General features: G+C 35.1%; 2 protein-coding genes and 1 long non-coding RNA gene across 3 annotated transcripts; all 3 read left to right on the top strand.

Annotated features, from left to right (window-relative positions):
* Positions 1-718: 718 nt before the first annotated feature.
* LOC125421887 (2-methylene-furan-3-one reductase-like) lies at positions 719-7636 on the top strand (the record flags this gene model as incomplete). Its single annotated transcript, XM_060816839.1, has 4 exons — positions 719-884; positions 996-1224; positions 3839-3896; positions 7364-7636. Coding segments are annotated over 4 exons (726 nt in total), but the record flags the coding sequence as incomplete, so codon positions are not given.
* Positions 7637-8521: 885 nt separating this feature from the next.
* LOC125419868 (uncharacterized) lies at positions 8522-9024 on the top strand. Its single transcript, XR_007238629.2, has 3 exons — positions 8522-8617; positions 8689-8817; positions 8919-9024. It is a non-coding gene; the product is annotated as an uncharacterized LOC125419868 (long non-coding RNA).
* A 4720-nt stretch (positions 9025-13744) lies between these two features.
* On the top strand, positions 13745-15385 carry LOC107415383 (2-methylene-furan-3-one reductase). Its single transcript, XM_016023690.4, has 4 exons — positions 13745-14133; positions 14275-14598; positions 14728-14887; positions 14998-15385. Exons 1-4 carry the CDS (start codon positions 13912-13914, stop codon positions 15261-15263), a joined length of 972 nt encoding a protein of 323 aa, XP_015879176.3. The 5' UTR covers positions 13745-13911; the 3' UTR covers positions 15264-15385.
* Positions 15386-18694: the final 3309 nt, after the last annotated feature.

Below are 18694 nucleotides of genomic sequence, written 5' to 3' on the forward strand. Positions count from 1 at the left end.
GGGTTTTGTGAAAATGTTTTAAAAGGGGAACATTTCCAATGGAGTGAATAGTGAGGGTTTTGAGAGAAATTATTACTTCAAATATTTATTTATTAATTGTTCGGTATTGATTTATTAAATTCCTTTATTTTTATATTATTTATATTAAAGGTGTATAGTAGATAGGGTCACTCACGGAGATGATTAGCATCTCACACTTTTAAATTCCGTTCCCCTAGGTCCAGGTTGGAGACGTTGATTGTCCGGGGCAAGCCCAACGTCTCGGTTCGTTGCCGAAGGTTCAAGAAATATTTCTTCCCTTTTTCCTCTCTATCTTGTATTGCTTCTTTATCTGTCATTTTATAAATTCCGCATGTATCTGTATAATGCTCTATATACTGTATTGAACGTGTAGTTGTTCTTTATGCACTGGGTTGCTGCTGTTGTTTTATTTGGAAGTGCTGAAATTTGTGGAATCAATTTGTAGTCTGTGGGAGGAATAAGGGGATGAATTTTTGAAGTGTGTTTTCAGTGCAGGAAATTTTTGGTTAGTCCTACCCTTAGGGGAGGTGCTGTCGGATTTTCCGTTAGAAGGTTCGGTGGTATTTTCCTGGGATTAGGGCTTGTCTAGGGTTCCAGGAAAGGAATTCTGGACGGGTCCTGACAAGACATTACCCAACAGAAATCAACATGTACTCAACAATAAACAAACTTCCTAAAGACCGGGTCAACATAAATTTCCAACATAGCAAAGCATGTTTTTGGTGCTTCCAAAGTGGCTGCCACGGCAAGCACTAAGAAACTTGACTTGTTAAGGAGCTTGGGTGCTGATCTGACCATAGATTACACTAAGGAGAAATTCGAAGAGCTTCCTCAAAAATTTGATGTCGTATTTGATGCAGTTGGTAAGGATCATTTTGATCATCAATTCATTGTCATTTTTGTTAATATATATATATATATATATGTGTGTGTGTGTGTGTGTGTGTGTGTGTGTGTGTTTGGAAATGAAACAGGCGAAGGTGAACGAGTTGGGAAGGCAGTGAAAGAAGGTGGTAACACTGTGGCAATTATAGGGCCTGCAACACCACCGACCACGGTGTTTTTTCTGACTTCAACCGCCACTATTTTGGAGAGTGGGAAGGTAAAACCAGTGCTTGATCCCAAAACCCCTTTTCCATTTTCAAAGCCTGTGGTGGCATTTTCTCACATTGAAACTTCCAGAGCTATTGGCAAGATTGTTGTGTACTCTATCCCATTAATCCAAACCATCAACTACTAATTACCTTAATATCGTCTATATATGTCTAAACAATGTTCTGGCTGTAACTTGTTCACATAAATGGCTCTAAACTTAAAAAAATAAATAAACTATAAACTACTGGCAAGATTATTGCACATTATATGATAGATAACATTATTAAAAAAAAAAAAAAACTCAATCTAATAAAAATCAAATCACCATTATTACAATTTAATTTTTATCGCTCTGCACGTTCGATCAGGTGTGCTTACAGATTTAATCGTCTTTCCTACTCAACCTACTTGTGTTTATATTCCTTTCAAATTATTTTTGTTTATCTATGTAGCAAATATTCCCGAGAAATATACAAGGTGAAAGGAAAAAGGACAAATATCCAGACGTAAAAAAGTGGGGAAAAAAAAAAGCAACAAAAATAATTATATTAGGTATATACGAAAGTTAAAGATAATTTGGAAAAAAAAAAAAAAGTTGAAGATGACATGTCAATTTCATAACTGATGCAGTAAGCTCATGATCTAATAGAGTAGCGAGACTCCTTGGAGATAAAATGGGACCATTTAGTGAATCAAAAGAGACAGTGCGTTTGCTATACAAGTCTATACTATATTATTTTTGTTGTACGGTGTTGATCAGGTTTAATTGTATAAGACAGGAGCATTCTAATATCGTATATTATTTAGTGTTAGATTGTACTGTATTATAAATTTTTATAAAAAATGAATTTTTGACAAAATAAAAATTAAGTTTTGTTATTATTTATATAATTTTTAAGTAATTACATTATTAAAAATATATTAAAAAAATTGATCTTTATCAATATTCACTTAATTTTTAAAGTAATTGCATTGTTCGAAAATAGATTAAATACGTTTTTTTTTATGGCTAATTTTTTACATAATTTACTTTCCCTATAATATATTAAATTGAGTTATTTCATCGCCATATTAACCAAAGAAAGATTTTTTTGATTGTCATTTATAGTAGTATATACATTATGTAAAGTCAAATTCATTGGAAAGTTTAACATTAAAGAAGTTAAAAAACTAAAAGTATTTGAGTAAATTTTATATTGTTATTGCATGGATTTTATTATGTTAAGCAAGATTTAAAAAAAAAAAGAAAAAGAAAAAGAAAAAAAGTTGCATAGCATATGCTGGCAAAACTCAACCCGTCATTGTCAAAAATAAAAAATAAAAATAAAAATTGCATCGGGTTAGATTGCGGGGAGGAAAGCTCACCCCTCTTGGGTCGCGTTTTGCCCCATATTGTGCAAAAAAAAACACGGGTTTTTTCGAAAACTAGTCACCTTACAATTCCATTTTAGAAAAATAGCAAATTTTTTTTTATTTTTTTAAAAACTAACCAATATTTTACCCGTTTGGACTAAAGTACCCTTATCTATATTTTTTCTTTTTTCTTTTTTTTTTTTGTTCTTTTCTCTATCAAAAGGCCTAGTTATTTTTTTTGGTTTTAGTTTTGTTTTTCTTACTTTCCCTTTGAAAACGTTTGAAAACGCAGCTAGGGCATTTCAAAAATTACCATCCCGGCCACCATTTTCACCGACATTCGTCTCCCATTCGCCGGCATCGTCCTCGTCCATTGTTGTGTCGGCAAGAGTCGTTCAATTGAGAGCTACCAGAGACAGAGGAGACACACAAAAGGCAACGCCTTCCATACCGTTTGCCGCCGTAATCGTCCTCGGACCACTATAGTGCCGTTCGCCGTCATCGTCCTCTCACCAGGGGCTAGCCGTTGCCATAGCTGCAAGGTAACCTTTCTTTGAAAGCACCTGTGCTTCCAACAACTTTAACATTTTTTTTCTTCTTCTTGTTTGCTTAAAATCTTCAAGTACACAGAAAGTGTGCCATAGCTCACTATTGCTTGCATTCCGAGTCAAATAGCAGAGCATTCTTTTTGGGTGCGTGCAGCTTCCCCCACTATCCTCAGCTTTCATATAATTTTCCAAAACAGAAAGAGAAATAGAAATAGAGAGAGAGAGAGAGAGTTAGGGCATAATTTCATATTTCTATCATACAGAGAGTCCATTATATATGCCAAACGCACCCTCTGAAATCATATTTCCTAAGGTCCGAGAAAGAAAATAACAGATATAGGAGATAATTCATCATGTCTACTTGTCTGATTTACCACATAAATTGTTTGGACCTAGTTTTGGTGTATAGAACATTATACATATAGTTTGGGTCTCGTCTCATTTAAGCTATATATATATATATAATTATATAATTGTATGATTATTTGAAGATTTTGTACCAATTGAGATATAATGCATGCTTTTGCCCTGTTCCTGATAACTCAGTATCAAGATGAAGAAGAAAATTACCTTTGTTGGTAAAAGAATAATAGATCCCTTATATAAATTTTTTAGTGTCTTGGCATAAAACTTGGTACTCAAATTTACTTAACCAATCTATGCCTGCGTGATTTTTAGCACTGACATTTTTTGTCGAAGGGTTATTTTATTTTACTTGGACACAGCTATTCTCAGTTCTTCAATTCTTGTTTTGTTTTTCCCTGGTTCCTTTGTCTCTGCATTTATTCAGTGGACTAAATCTGCATTGTATGTGCATACAGGTCCCATTTGGGACCCATTCATGCATTCTGGAGGGTTTCAATGCCAATTGCTGGAAATGTAGTTTGGGGTCTATGATTTGACTGGAAAACTATCTTGATTGTTGTTACCATCGATTTATGTGAAATTGAGATTTTTCCTTTTTTGAAATCCTATGTGAAAGTGAGGTTGATGATTATGATTTTAATGACAGTGCTTATCTTATAAATATTCGTTCTTTTTATTAGCATGGATCACTGTATGTGCTGACCAGATTACATCTTTCCACTTTATTAGCTTATTAACTACCATTATTTGAGCATGCAACACAAATAAGTGTTCCTATTACTTGAACAATTTTGGTTGATTTGTGTTGAGAATTTGAACTTCAATCAAATTAGTTATGATCATTGTTGCAGTCAAGTTTTGATGGAGTCTCTCATTTCTAAGTTCATTGTACATATCATGGTTTTTAAAGGTGTGGAAGCTAGATGATATTTTGAAAATCAATCTCCTTTCACTTTCAAGTTCGAGAGAAGAAAAAAAATTATTGCTTCCATTTTGTTGGTACAAATCAATATCACTCTTTGTTGGCTTCTCTATCCGATGGGAACCTTGCATGTGGTTTTAGATGGGTGTTTGGTGAGATGTCATTGTTGAGTTTTGAAGCTTTTTAAGTTTGGATTTCTTGCATTTCAGCTTGAACAGATTTGGCAAGTAAACTTCTCTTCCTCTTTTATCTTCTGATGATGAAACTAGCTTTCTAGTCAAATTTTATGAGGTGTGGAGTTTAATTTTTTTTTTTTTTTTTTTTGGATAGAAATAACATGAACATCTAGAGCAACTAGTCCATGCCATATACGTGTGCTTTAAACCAGCATTACTAAATTAAAGCCTTGTTTTCAGTTCTTAGGCTATGTGCTCAGTTCTTTATTGTGAAGCTGTAATTATAACAATATTTGTTTTCATGGACAATGTGATGCCATGAGAGGGAGCCTTCAGTCTCAACCACCCCAAATCAATTTATCAAGTAATTTTTTATTCCAATGGTAAACTATGGAAGTCTGCGTTTCTATTTGGTTACAGGACATTGCCCGCTAAAGGATAGAACCAAGTGTCACTAAATGGTTAATTTGAATCATAGGATTTATCACAAATTGAAATCGCATACCACATCTCATGCAATGATGGGCTAATATCTTTGCTGATATGGAGTGTTTTGACTTGAGTGAATTGATTAGGCAACCAGAACAGAGATTTTAACTGGAGTGTTAGTTGTTTTTCTTGGTTTTCATGTTGAGATCTGGCTTATGACTGGTTAGACATAGCTAATTGTATGGATTATATTTGTTTAAAAGGGTTTATGCTTCTTGTGGTTTTTTTCTATTGGTGGAAAATTTCCAAATTTCTCATATGCTCTTGTTCATATGCACATCTTACACATATAATATGCTAAATTTGATTGCTGCATGGTTACTAATATTGATTTTCTATTTCTTTCAGCATTGGAGGAGCAACTGATGGACTGAGCAGAAAATTGAAGCACAAAATTTGCGATCATGGAGTTACAAGTGCAAGCTGATAAAATTACACATACACTCACAGAGATAGATAAAGAGAGAGAGAGAGATATAAATAGATAGAGAAGCATTGGTGGTGGTTTGTCCCCCATTAATGTAAGTTGCTTCTCTGTACAACATAGAAAATATTTTGCAAACTAATTTCGCTTTAATGTAACGAACTTATCTGAAAACCTTTAGTTGTGCTGTATTGAATGAGTTTTACAATTTTGAACCTTGTCATTATGCGCTATGCTTATAATATTGTGTTATTTGGTGTGACAGAAATGTTGTGTTGCATGGTTAGAATGTGAAATGTGAAATTAAAACTATTGTGAAGTTGTGTTTTTGTTTGAATTTAATGGGAGGTTTGAATGTGAAACCATAATATATCTATAGGTTATCCTTAGGAAGCAATGTATAATGTACACTACTAATGTATAATGTATTATGCGCTGGTTTGAAAATATTCTTTAGCCATTTTCATTATATTGTTGCACAAATCCCGTTAGGTGTATGTTATTTTGGTTCTGGAAAATTTTCCAACCCGAGGAAAATATTTCCTTTTTTTTTCCTCCTGGCGGGAATTTTTTTACTCCTGGAGGAAAAAATTTCCTCCAGGCGGATGTTTTCCTCCTGAAGGAAAATTTTTCCTCGAGGTGGAAAATGTTTTCCTCTTGGAAGAAATTTTTTCCTCCAGGCGGAAAATGTTTTCCTCCTAGAGGAAAATGTTTTCCTCCAGGCAGAAAATGTTTTCCTCCTGGAGGAAATGTTTTCCTCCAGGCGGAAAACCTTTTCCTCCAGGCGGAAAAATTGTCCTTCAGGCTTTTCTCGTGTCGAAAAAAACGTTTCCTCCATCTGTTATGTTTTGTTGTATTTGATTTGCAAATAAATGGATTCAGATTACCAATGAAGGTTTTGGGACTCGGAGATATCGAGGGCAAAGGTTAATTGTAGATCGAACTTCTGGAAAGCCGTGTCGGATATTAAGTTCAAGCTGACTCCAGCCCAAATAAAGAAGTTTGAGGATACCTATTTTGGCCACTTTTTGAAGGCCAACGAGATACAATTTAGTGGCCACATCGTCAACAGCATGCTGTATAGGCAATGTGTTTGCGATGACAAGGACTCTATGGTATTCAATTTTGGAGGGCGTGATGCTAGATTTACACAGAGAGACTTCACCATAATTACAGGTCTACGGTTTGGTTACGAACCCAATAGGCAGGTTAACATCTCTACTCGTATTAGTGACGCGTATTTTGGCGGAAAGCGAAAGGTCACTAATTCGGAGATAACCGAAGCTTTCATCACTGCACAGTGTCAAGACAATGATGAAGCCGACGATGATAGATTGAAGTTGGCTTTATTATATTTCCTAGAGACGGTTCTTCTAGGCAAAGAAAGCATGGCCACCGCACCTCATAATCACTTGGAGATGGTGGACGATTTATAGTACTTCAATAACTATCCATGGGGTACTTTATCGTATACTACCACCATTAGATCGTTGAAGAGTGCTTTTGAGCATAGAGAGTCCATGGCTTTAAACAAGTCAAAGAGTTATAGTCTTTGTGGGTTTCCTTTGGCTTTCATGGTAAGTTTGTTACACTATTATTTAAAGTTTGTTACACTTGTATTTATGGTGTGTATTTCTTTACTTATTCATTACTAATTAATTGTTTGACAGATTTGGGGTTTTGAGACAATTCCTTCATTGGGTCAAGCATTCGGAAAGAAGTTTCCGGGCATGGCATTCCCTCGAATTCTTAATTGGCATTTTTCACAAGTGCCAAGTTTTGAGAAGGCCACTGAACTCTTCGATCATCGTGATGTAAGTCTATGAGTTCTTCCACTTATATGTACAAATATATATATATAAATATACATTCCAACATAATAATATTATTTATACACTTTTGCAGTATTTGTATGAATATTAGTATTACTTGCTAATCACTTGATTATAATCCTTTTTGACTTTTGCAGTATCCCGTTCATGGCTTAATGAATGTGACTGAAGTTGAGCATGCATATATCGGCAACTTGGCATGGGATGTACGTCATGACAGTACTCCATACAATGTTGCACCTGCTGTTCGAGACAAACCACCACAGGCAAGTCATGATGAAAAAGATGAAGGTATTCCACTTACAAGAAGTGGAATAAGTAAGAAATGGAAAGAGGCATCTGTGGAAATTATGGGAAAAGGAGGGAGGCGGAGAATGGGACATAAGCCAACATACCAGCCTTCTTCATAAACTGCAGGAGTTGCTGCTCATGTTCATGTTGAACCATCAACTCCATCCCAACCTCCAACGACTCCATCCCATGATGAGGTTTGAATAAATTGTATGAATGTTTATCTTTTTTTCATTATTGCAACTATTAATAATTATTATTTCTTTTAGGTACCTTTGAGAGAGAGATTAACAATCCTTGAAGGCGAAGTGGCTAGTGTACGGCAAGACGTTAAGGATTTACGAATCGCCATGCTTAGAGAGTTTGCAAGTTTGGACACCAAGCTTGATAAGTTAATGAAGCACCAAGGAGTGGGAGTTAGTGCTAACGGGTTGGGAGATGGGATGGACGTTGAAGGGGATGAAAATAAAGAAGAGTATGGTCCCGATGCGACCCCCGTTGATAGACAGTCACAGCCATATGTTGTAGACGATGCAGGACCAAGTGTTACGATTATCGAGAAAGTGTCTCCATCAAAGTTTCCTGCCGGGAGACGTGCAAGAAAGGTAGCAGCTGCTAAGCAAAACATAGATATTGGGAGGAGGGATAAGAAGGCAGCAGCAGCTATTACAACTCCTTATAGTGTCGGAGGCTTGCGGAAAAACTACAGCGCACTTTACCCGGTGCATTTTCTACTTTGAAGTTCGACCCATACAAACCAGTACCCACGCGACTTGTAAAAAATTTTGACAAATTTATGAAGTCTGGTTGGGCAGCAAAGGTTGATATGGACATTTTGACTGCTGGTAAAGACTTTTTCCAATTGCTTATAAACAGTGAAAAGTGGCTAAATCACGATGTAAGTATTTTTCGATCAAGATTTTTATTTTATAATTTGATAAATTCCATAGATAGTTGTTCAACTGCATGGATGTAATTTAAAATTAACTCGTCTTTCAATGCAGCATATGGAAGTCCTGCCTTACCTATTTCGTGTACGTGCCAATCAATTTCCTGATATTTTTTATCCTAGTTTTGAGGTGCTAGATGGAGGATTTTGGGTAAGTAACGGCCAGGTGTCCTATATGTGGCTATTGTGATTTTGGATAACTAATAAATTATTTTGTTGTAGGTATACATTGAGCAATGTCATGGAAAGTTCATCGACAATCCATCTAAGTTCCAATTCTCATACGCAATGCAAGAATATGTGCTGGGGATTCGAATGAAGGAGTCCAAGCCATGGAAATACGTAAATCATGTAATATATACTTGTCCAAATTGTGTAATGTTAACTATTCATTTATTCATGTGCCTTCCTTTATTTATTGTGCTAACTGCAATTCTGTAATGTATTGACAGTTGTTGATTCCACTAAACAAGCGCAACATACATTGGGTGGTAGGGCACGTGGACTTGAAAGAGCGTCGCATGACTGTATATGATTCAGATAAGGCTGGTAACCGATACAAGGGACAAATTTATTTCCAGAAATTATGCATAATGTTATCATATTTACTGCGGTCTGCATCCTTTTATGAGCATCGGCCGGATCTTGTAGACTCCATTGACGAGTTTACATGTGAATTGGCACAAAATACCCCTCAGCAAAGTAACGGGTAAAACCCCTTAATACTTACATGTTTGTTGAATAAATATTAACTATTGAATATGGTTCTAATAATACTAATATATGTTATAATAATTGTTTGTTTTTGTAGTGGTGACTGTGGCATATTTACACTCAAGACCATCGAATTTTTACATGCTAGATTACCATTGACATTCACACAAGATAACATGGAGTTCTTTAGGAAGAAGTATGCATATGAGGCTTACAACAAAGAACTTAGCATATGAGCTGCGTGGTGATGCTTTTTTCTTTCCTTTTGTCATGTTTATAGATGCATATTATTTATTATATTTGACTTTTAATTGTAAATATAATGGTGGCTTATAATGTTCATTCAACAAAGATAACAATGTGGTATTGATGTAAGGATAAGTAATTGACCTTATAGGAAATGTGATATGTTTATTTATTAGAATTCTGTTATGCACAAACGCCTTAAGAGCTCAATTGCAAATTTTAAAAAAATTTCCGCTTGTCGGAAATATTTCCTATAGGCGGAAAAATTTTCCTACTGGAGGAAAAATGGAGGAAAAACATTCCTCCAGTCGGAAATCCCATATGAAGAAAAATTGAAGCCTCTTGATAAATTTCCACCAGGTGGAAAAATTTTCCTCCAAGCGGAAATAGTTTTCCTCCTGTTGGAAAACATTTCCTCCAAGCGGAAATCGTTGAATAATTTTTACTCCTGTTAGAAACTAATTTCCTCCACTTGGAAAATCAATTTCTAATAGATTATATAAGTTAATAGTAGGGTAAAAAAAATTGGGAGTGGAGACAAATATTATATAAGATGAAGATGGAATTAACAAAAAATGTAGTGACATTTAAAATCAATAACCATTTTAAATTAAAAGAAAAAATTGATATATGTTTGTTTTTATTTTCAAAATCATTTGGACATTTCATAAAATGATATGTAAACTAAAGATTGAAAATCAATTCCAGAAAGCCTCTTTTCATTTAGGATTAAATTCAAAAAAAAAAAAGATTGCTAATAAATCTTCCACCGTGGAGTAGAAAATATTATATCCAATATATGAAATAATTATCAAAACATATTAAACCATAACACTAAATTAAAACTTTCTAATTCGAAGCATAAGACAATGGATTCGTACATCTCTGCCTATAATGTCCAACACCACCGCATCGGCTACATCTACGTCCAATAACATCTTCACCTTCGGATGGTATGCGTTGCATCCTCGGTCTACCGACTCGCCTACGTGTCCATCTTGGTGGAAGAACAATGCGACTTGCCACGTCATCCGGGACATGCCACTGTTTTTTATCTAACAAAGGATAAATGGACTCAGCATAAGCTGCACGATATGCATCCGCGGTGTAGTAATGAGAACACATGCCATAAGGAGCAATTTTTCGGTCTCTGCAAGCGGCAATACAATGATCACAAGGATATTGATCAAGATCGAAGACTTTGCATGAGCATGTTTTTGATTGGAGATTAACTATACCCCTCAAACTCCCACTTTCCACAAGAAATTCATGCATATTAATGGCTTTCACACGTAGTCCAATGGACTCCAAATTTCGTAGTTTGAGTTGCTCTTCCATATGGTCAGTCACAGGCTTTGTCAATTTTGCACCTGCAGTACGTCGCTCATAAAACAACCTTTGCAGTAAATCCCGTATGTGCTCTATTAATGCTACTATTGGCATCTCTCTAGCAACTAGCAGAATGCCATTCAAGCTTTCTGCAATATTTGTGGTCATGATAGTGTACCTTCTACATGGACAAAGAGACCGTGCCCACCTTGTAGAGTCACATGATCGAATGTACTGGGCAGCCCTACTGTTTTTTGCCTCAATTTGCCCCATATAAAACTCAAAATCTTCAACCAAATATGCACTAGCTGCGAGCATGAAACATTGTATTATTGATTCATCTTTCGCATGTCCATTTGCTTTAATATTTCTGCTTATATGGTACGTGCACAACGCATGGTATGCATTGGGAAAAACTTTGCGTAATGCCCTTTCAATAGCGGGGTGTCTATCACTCACAAACACCAAATCTGGAAAATCTCCGATGGCATCCTTCAGGTTTTGGAAAAACCATGTATATGCTTGCTCGTTCTCTCCATCTCCAATGCCGAAAGCCAAAGGATATATTTGCTTATTGCCATCTATGCCCGATGCAATATACATGTACCCTTTGTATTTCCCTTTCAATGTAGTTGCATCAACAGCCAATACGGGTCTTATGTGGGATTTAAATCCCCTAATGCTTGCTCCAATCGCCATAAAGAAATATACAAAATTGTTATTATCGTCTGTTTTGATACGTGTAACAATCCCAGGGTTCTTCGACACTAACTCATAACAGTAGGCAGGTAACTTAGCAAAATTCTCCTCTGGAGATCCCCTAACACTGTTAAGTGCATACTCTTTACCTCTCCATGCTTTGTTGTAGCTTATATTCACCCCATATTTCTGCAAAAAATCATGTTGAATTTTTTTGGGTTTGTAAACATGTGTAATACCTTCATATTTAGATTTGATACATTGCCTGATAACCCGACTACTGGCTTGCTTGTGTTCTCGATGCACGATATCTAACGAGCAACTGTGTACATTATCAAAAATTCTCACAACAAATATTTCTCCATTTTTAAATGTGGTTGCACGTAGTCGCCATTTACAAGTATTTTCCAAGCATACAACCTCATACCGTTGTGTAGTTGACCGTGTCACCTTGAACTCCTTATTTTCTCGCATGCAATAGATACTCAGTTTATTCTGTAGGTCACGTTTGTTGCGAAATAATTGTCCAACTACTATGCTCTCACAGCCAGTGAACTTTGACGAAAATATGGCCATAGAACCACTTCTGTTGCTCGATGATATGTGGTCACTTGTAGCACGATGAACCCTAACATCATCAACTCCTTCATTGTTCATTTCAGGATGCATATCATTATCATTGTCCGGCAACTCATGATCAAAATCTACATCATTATGATCAACATCATCCCCTGCTGCATTGTAATTCTCATCATGATCAATATGATGCAACTGCTCATACTCCTCGTCGTTAGGAAACCGTTCAGCATAGTCACCTCCAACATCAACTCCTTCGTGAATGTTAAATGATGTCCAGGCCCCACGAACATCAACTTGATCTCTAAACGGAGTTTCTTGAACCATAATTTCCTGAGATGTAGCCTGAATAGGTTCAGTACCGGAAGCTTGTGGTAGATGAGCGCCAATTGGAGGACAAGAAAAAGAATGAAGATTACTCCCACTATTCGAAGTAAATGCTGTTTGATGAATATTTCTACATACATGTTCAACTTTCGAAATCACCTCAACATACAATGGAGGCCGCATCATTGTCATCCCTCCATTCCTCACTTCTTGAAGAAAGCATTTCACATCCCTATCACATCGTATTTCTGTAGGATCCAACTTTTCTGCACATCGTCCATATATCCATTTTAGCTTTAGCAAATATTCATTTCGATCTATCTCAATAGAATTGAAAATCTCATCCTCTAACTCTAATTTTGTGCATCTCTTGCCGACGGAAACCATTACATTTTTACCATTTCGATATTCCCAATCACCACTATCATTTTGTACCAATGTTCCATTGTATAAAACCACAATTACAATGTCATCATCTTCCATTTTACTACAAAATTAAATGAATAACGTTAAACTAAATCAATAAATATATAAAATTTTGAATAATACTAAACAAACATATTAATTGTATTAAAAAAGTTGATTCTGTTTTTTTTTTGGGCCAAATATAGCTTTTTCCTACTGGCAGAAAACTGGCGGAAAAATGGCGGAAAACTGGTGGAAAACTGGCGGAAAACTGGTGGAAAACTGGCGGAAAATTGGCAGAAATTTTGCGAAAACTGACAAACTGGAGGAAATTGGCGGAAATTCATCTTTTTCGCCAAATTTCCTCCGTTTTTACTGTTTTTCGAGATTTTTCAGTTTTACACAAAATTTCTCCCATTTTCCAACCATATGCCACCTAAGTATCTTTAAAATCACATATAACATCTCATAAATTAATTTCTTGCATACCCATATCAAATAAAAAGCTTAAAAAACCCTAAACTAATAAAACTTACAAGAAAAAAGAGAAAGAGAGAAAACAAAAAAAATACATATTTCTTTACTTTCATCTAATAAGAAAAAAGATAAAATTTTTATCTGATTTTAGTTTGAGATATGAGAAAATACAAAAAAATGAGAGTGAGAGGCGATGAGATGCAAAGAGTTTAGAGAAACTCCACGAACGGCTATGTAGAAACCCCACCCCCACGAACGGCTGTGTAGAGGAAGAAAGGAAAGGATGTAAAAAAAACCTTTTACGTAATTTTTAATTTTATCAAGGATATTTTTGTCCCAAGATGGCTAGTCATTTAAAAAAAAAAAAATTTATTATTTTTTTAAAATGGAATTGTAAAATGACTATTTATGGAAAAAAAACCCAAAAAACACAGCCCAATATTGTTTAAGCTGCCTCGCCTCGTTCTCTATGTTTTTGGTGGCAAATATAGGATAGATCTAATTTATACGGTCCCATCATCTTATTATAAAAAAAGGGAAAGCATGAGGTGTGATTTTTCTGCCTTTGGTGCTGAAGGATCGAGGCTCATATTTATCCCATCTGTCTGAGAAAAAATACAAAAAAGAAAAAAAAGGAAAGAAAAAAAAAAAGGGTTTCTTGAACGTACAGACATGGCTGCTGCTACCAGCGATCCAACAATACCCTCAGTACACAAGGCTTGGGTCTACCAAGAGTATGGAAAATCTTCTGATGTTTTGAAGTTTGATGAGAATTTCCCAGTTCCTCAAGTAAAGGAAGATCAGGTGCTGGTCAAGGTTGTGGCGGCTTCAATTAATCCTATTGATTACAAGAGGATGCTTGGGCTTGTAAAAAACATTGACTCTCCTAGACCTGTGAGTCTTCTTAAATCTTTCTTTCTTTCTTTTTTTTTCTTTTTTTTTTTTTTTTCATGGGTTTGCTTCATTATTGGGCTTAAATTCTTTGGATCATGCAAAAATGGTATTTTGGGTTTTTTTTTTTTTCTTTTTATTCAGATTGTTCCAGGATTCGATGTCGCTGGAGTGGTGGTAAAGGTGGGAGGCAAAGTGGACAAATTCAAGGTTGGGGACGAAGTGTATGGAGATATCAATGAAAAAGCAGTAGACGGCCTAAAACAATTTGGGACTTTGGCAGAGTACACCGTGGCTAGAGACAGAGTATTGGCTCTTAAACCTAAGAATCTGAGTTTTGTGGAAGCTGCTAGCCTTCCATTGGCCATTGAAACTGCCTATGAAGGTTTTGAACGAGCCGAACTCTCTGCTGGTAAAACCATCCTCATTTTGGGAGGTGCCGGTGGAGTTGGAACACTTGCTATTCAGGTTTATATTTATTACTTTTTCTAATTTTTCTAAATCCCATTTTATGTTTTTTAAAAATTTTTATTTATATATTTTTGTATATTTACAAATGATATATATATATATATATATATATATATTGTGATGCAGCTAGCAAAGCATGTTTTTGGTGCTTCCAAAGTGGCTGCTACCGCAAGCACTATGAAACTAGACTTGTTAAGGAGCTTAGGTGCTGATTTGGCCATAGATTACACTAAGGAGAAATTTGAAGAGCTTCCTGAGAAATTTGATGTTGTATTTGATGCAGTTGGTAAGATTAATTCTGATCATCAACCCATTGTCATTTTTTTCTTTTAATTAAGAAAAAAAAAAAAGAATGGAAGGCTGATATATGTGCTTGGAAAAACGAGTATGGAACAGGGGAAGGTGAACGAGTTGGGAAGGCAGTGAAAGGAGGTGGGAAAGCTGTGGCAATTGTAGGGCCTGTGACACCTCCGACCACGGATTTTTTCCTAACTTCAACTGCGACTACCTTGGAGAAGCTGAAACCTTACCTGGAGAGTGGGAAGGTAAAACCAGTGCTTGATCCCAAAACCCCTTTTCCATTTTCAAAGACTGTGGAGGCATTTTCTCACCTTGAAACTTCCAGAGCCATTGGCAAGATCGTTGTGTATCCTATCCCATGAAATTCCAAACCATCAACTACTTAGTATTATCTATATATCCCTAAACGTAATGTCCTGGTTGCTACTTGTTCAAATAAATGGCATTAAACTTGCATAAATAATAATAATAAATGCCTTTAATCCTTTGTGTTTTATTTATGCTGGGGCTTGGATAGGTATTCCTAAATTGTTCATATTAGGGAATTGAGGTACAAGATACACAATTATAGTTGAAGTCGTAATTATAGATATGAGAAATTTGCATGTAAAGTACTCAAATAAAACACATATAAAATAATTTGGCAATTGTAAAATTTTATTATAGTAACAGAATATAATGATTTCTCTTTAAAATAAATAGAGCATAGTTGACAATATCATTTCTTTTATAATAGGAGAAAAACACTCTTTTTAACAAAAGAAATACACAAGTATTTAGAAAATATTTTTTTTTTTCCCATTAATACTTTCATTTTCTATTTCTTTATTTTCTTTGTCTCTCTCTAATACTTTTATTTTTTCTTTCTGTTTCTTACAAAGGAAAGACACAAATATTTAGGAGAAATTTTTTTTGATAATTCTCTCTAATATTGTCCTTCTTTCTCTTTGGTTTTCATGCCAAGAAATGAAATTGGCTTCTACATGATAATGATTTGTGTCCAATCTTTAAAATGGGATTAGTTTTGCAACAATTCTAGATGAATATATATAAAAGAGAATGGGCGGTGGAATTCATATCGAAATTGAATTCACCTAAGGTAGAGGAACTCATTGAATTTGTCCTCTATCATGACAATTTAATGCTTACTGTAATTTTTATTCCTCAAGTCAACATATATGACTTAATTGATAAGAATAAAAGTGGTTTTAACTATCTTATATTTCCCATTTAAAGTCAGTTTTGTTATAATTTTTCTATCATTTCTACTTGCTATCTCATTCCTATCCTGCTTATATTTCTGTTAGGCTAATGGAGGATCTGAAATTTGATCTTTCTTAACATAATGCAGCATTTGAGGTACCTTTAATATATTTTAGGATCCACTCCACAACATTCCAATGCTTTCTACTAGCATTTGTCATGTACCGATTAACCACTCTCACTGTTTGTGTAATGTATGATCTTGTGCATATTATAGCGAACATTAAACTATTCATTGCTGATGCATATGGTATTTGAGACATTTCTATCTTCTCTTTTTTATTACTAGGGTTCATACTTAAGGATAACTTGAAATTAATAGAAAGAAGGGTAAGAATTGGTTTACAATTTTGCAAGTTGAAATGCTGAAAACTTTTCTTCATATAATTATTTTGAGAAAGCTAAATCTTCCTATTATTTCTATCTAGGTAAATTTGTATCCCTAGAATCTTGTTTGTCAGTCTCAGGTCTTTCATTCAAATTCCCTAGCCAAATGTGTCTTCAACTCTTTAATACGATATTTGTTGTGGACTGCTACTAATATTTCGTCAACATATAACAGCATAATAATGAAATCACCATTATTAAATCTCTTATAGTAAGTATAAGGATCTGCACTAAGTCTGTTGTATCCAAAGTTTATGATAAAGGAATCAGATCTCTTATACTAACATTTCAGTGCCTGTTTGAAACCATATAGAGATTTGTTCAACTTGCAAATTAAGTTCTCCTTCTCTCTCTTTGTTTCTCATGCCAGGAAATGGAGTTGGCTTCTAGATGAGAATGAGTTGAGTCCTTCTACAAGTTTTCTATGAAGATATGTAGTTTTTACATCTTTGTTGATTGTTACCTTGTGGGTAGTGGGATTACACAGGCCATACCTTTGAAGTCCATCAGCATACCCTAAAAAAATACACTTTCTGAATTTTGGATTCAGCTTTAGTGTTTCTTGGGTGTTGTACATAACCTAAGTAGGACTTCCAAATATATGTAAGCGAGAAAAATCAACTGGTTTACCATTCCACATCTCCATCGGTGTTTTCAGATCAATTGTGGTTGAGGGTGATCGATTGATCATATAGCAGGCAGTCTTATATGCTTCTGTCCAAAATAACTTGCCATTCCTACAGTTCTCAATATCGCTCTTGTTTGTTCCAACAAGGTTCTGTTCATCTACTCTGCTACTCCATTTTGCTGGAAATATATTTGTTTTCCTCTTGATTGGGCACATCCAATATTTCCTGGAGTGATCAATCGGTCATCATCAGCCGCAATTGATATGAAAATGCGATGGAGATGTGGACTGGTAAGCCAGCTGATTATTTTCGCTTACATATATTTGAAAGTTCTGCTTAGGTTCTGTAAAACACCCAAGAAACACTAAAGCTGCATCCAAAATTAAGAAAATGTATTTTCTTAGGGTATGTTGATGGAGTTAAAGGGTATCACCTGTGGGATCTCACTGCTCACAAGGTAGTAATGAGCAGAGATGTGAAAACTATATTTATTTATGGAAAACTTGAAGAAGAGATTTATATGCTCCAACTAAGAGGTTTTTGAAGAAAAATGGAAGGAGAATTTAGTTTGCAGGTTGACAAATCCCTATACGGTCTCAAATAGGCGCCGAGATGTTGGTATAACAGATTTGATTGCTTCATCATAAACCTTGGATACAACAGAATTAGTTCAGATTCTTGTGCTTACTACAAGAGATTTGGTGATGGTGATTTCATTATTTTGTTGTTATATATTGATGACATATTGGTAGCAGATCCCAACAAAGATCGCATTGAAGACTTGAAGGCACAGTTGGCTAGGGAGTTTGAATAAAGGATTTGGGATCGGCAAACAAGATTATAGGAATGCAAATTTACCGAGACAGAAATAATAGGAAGATTTGGCTAAGAATTACTTGGAATGATGTGAAGAGGATTTAAAATTTGATCCTCCATTGGCCTAGCAGAAACATGCGCAGTATAGAAATGAGATGGCAAGTAGAAAGGATAGAAGGGTTATAGCAAAAGTGGCTTTAAGTGGGAGATATGTGGCCATTAAAGCCACTTTTATACTTATCAATTAAGCCACATATGTTAACTTAAGGGACAAAGAAGACAGCAAGCACTAAATTATCATTATAGAGGACAAATTCAATTTGAACTCCATCACCTTAGGAGAATTCAATTTTGATTTGAATTTCATCGCCTCTTCTCCTCTTTATATATGCATCCAGGTTTGTTGCAAAACTAATTGTTTTTTAAGAAGGGCTCAACTCATTCTCATGTAAAAACCAATTCCATTTCTTAACATGAGAAGCAAAGAGAGAGAAGGAGAATATTAGAGAGAATTATCAAAAAGGGTTTACCATCAAAAAGGATTTCAACTTCAGCTGTAATTGTATGTCTCGTATTTCAATTTCCTAACAGTTCAATTGTATGACTTTTATGTATTGTGATATTTTGCTGAAATTATTAAAAAAAAAAAAAAAAAGAAGAAGAAAAAGACTATTGTTTGATCCTAACTCTATGGTAGA

The sequence above is a fragment of the Ziziphus jujuba genome, chromosome 4 (assembly GCF_031755915.1).
Source record: "Ziziphus jujuba cultivar Dongzao chromosome 4, ASM3175591v1".
Classification (NCBI taxonomy): domain Eukaryota; kingdom Viridiplantae; phylum Streptophyta; class Magnoliopsida; order Rosales; family Rhamnaceae; genus Ziziphus; species Ziziphus jujuba.

Coding starts and splice junctions, on each gene's coding strand:
- LOC107415383 (XM_016023690.4), top strand. CDS start 13,912: ATGGCTGCTGCTACCAGCGATCCAACAATACCCTCAGTACACAAGGCT. Junction 14,599..14,727: donor TTGGAACACTTGCTATTCAG/GTTTATATTTAT, acceptor ATTGTGATGCAG/CTAGCAAAGCATGTTTTTGG. Junction 14,888..14,997: donor TGTTGTATTTGATGCAGTTG/GTAAGATTAATT, acceptor AGTATGGAACAG/GGGAAGGTGAACGAGTTGGG.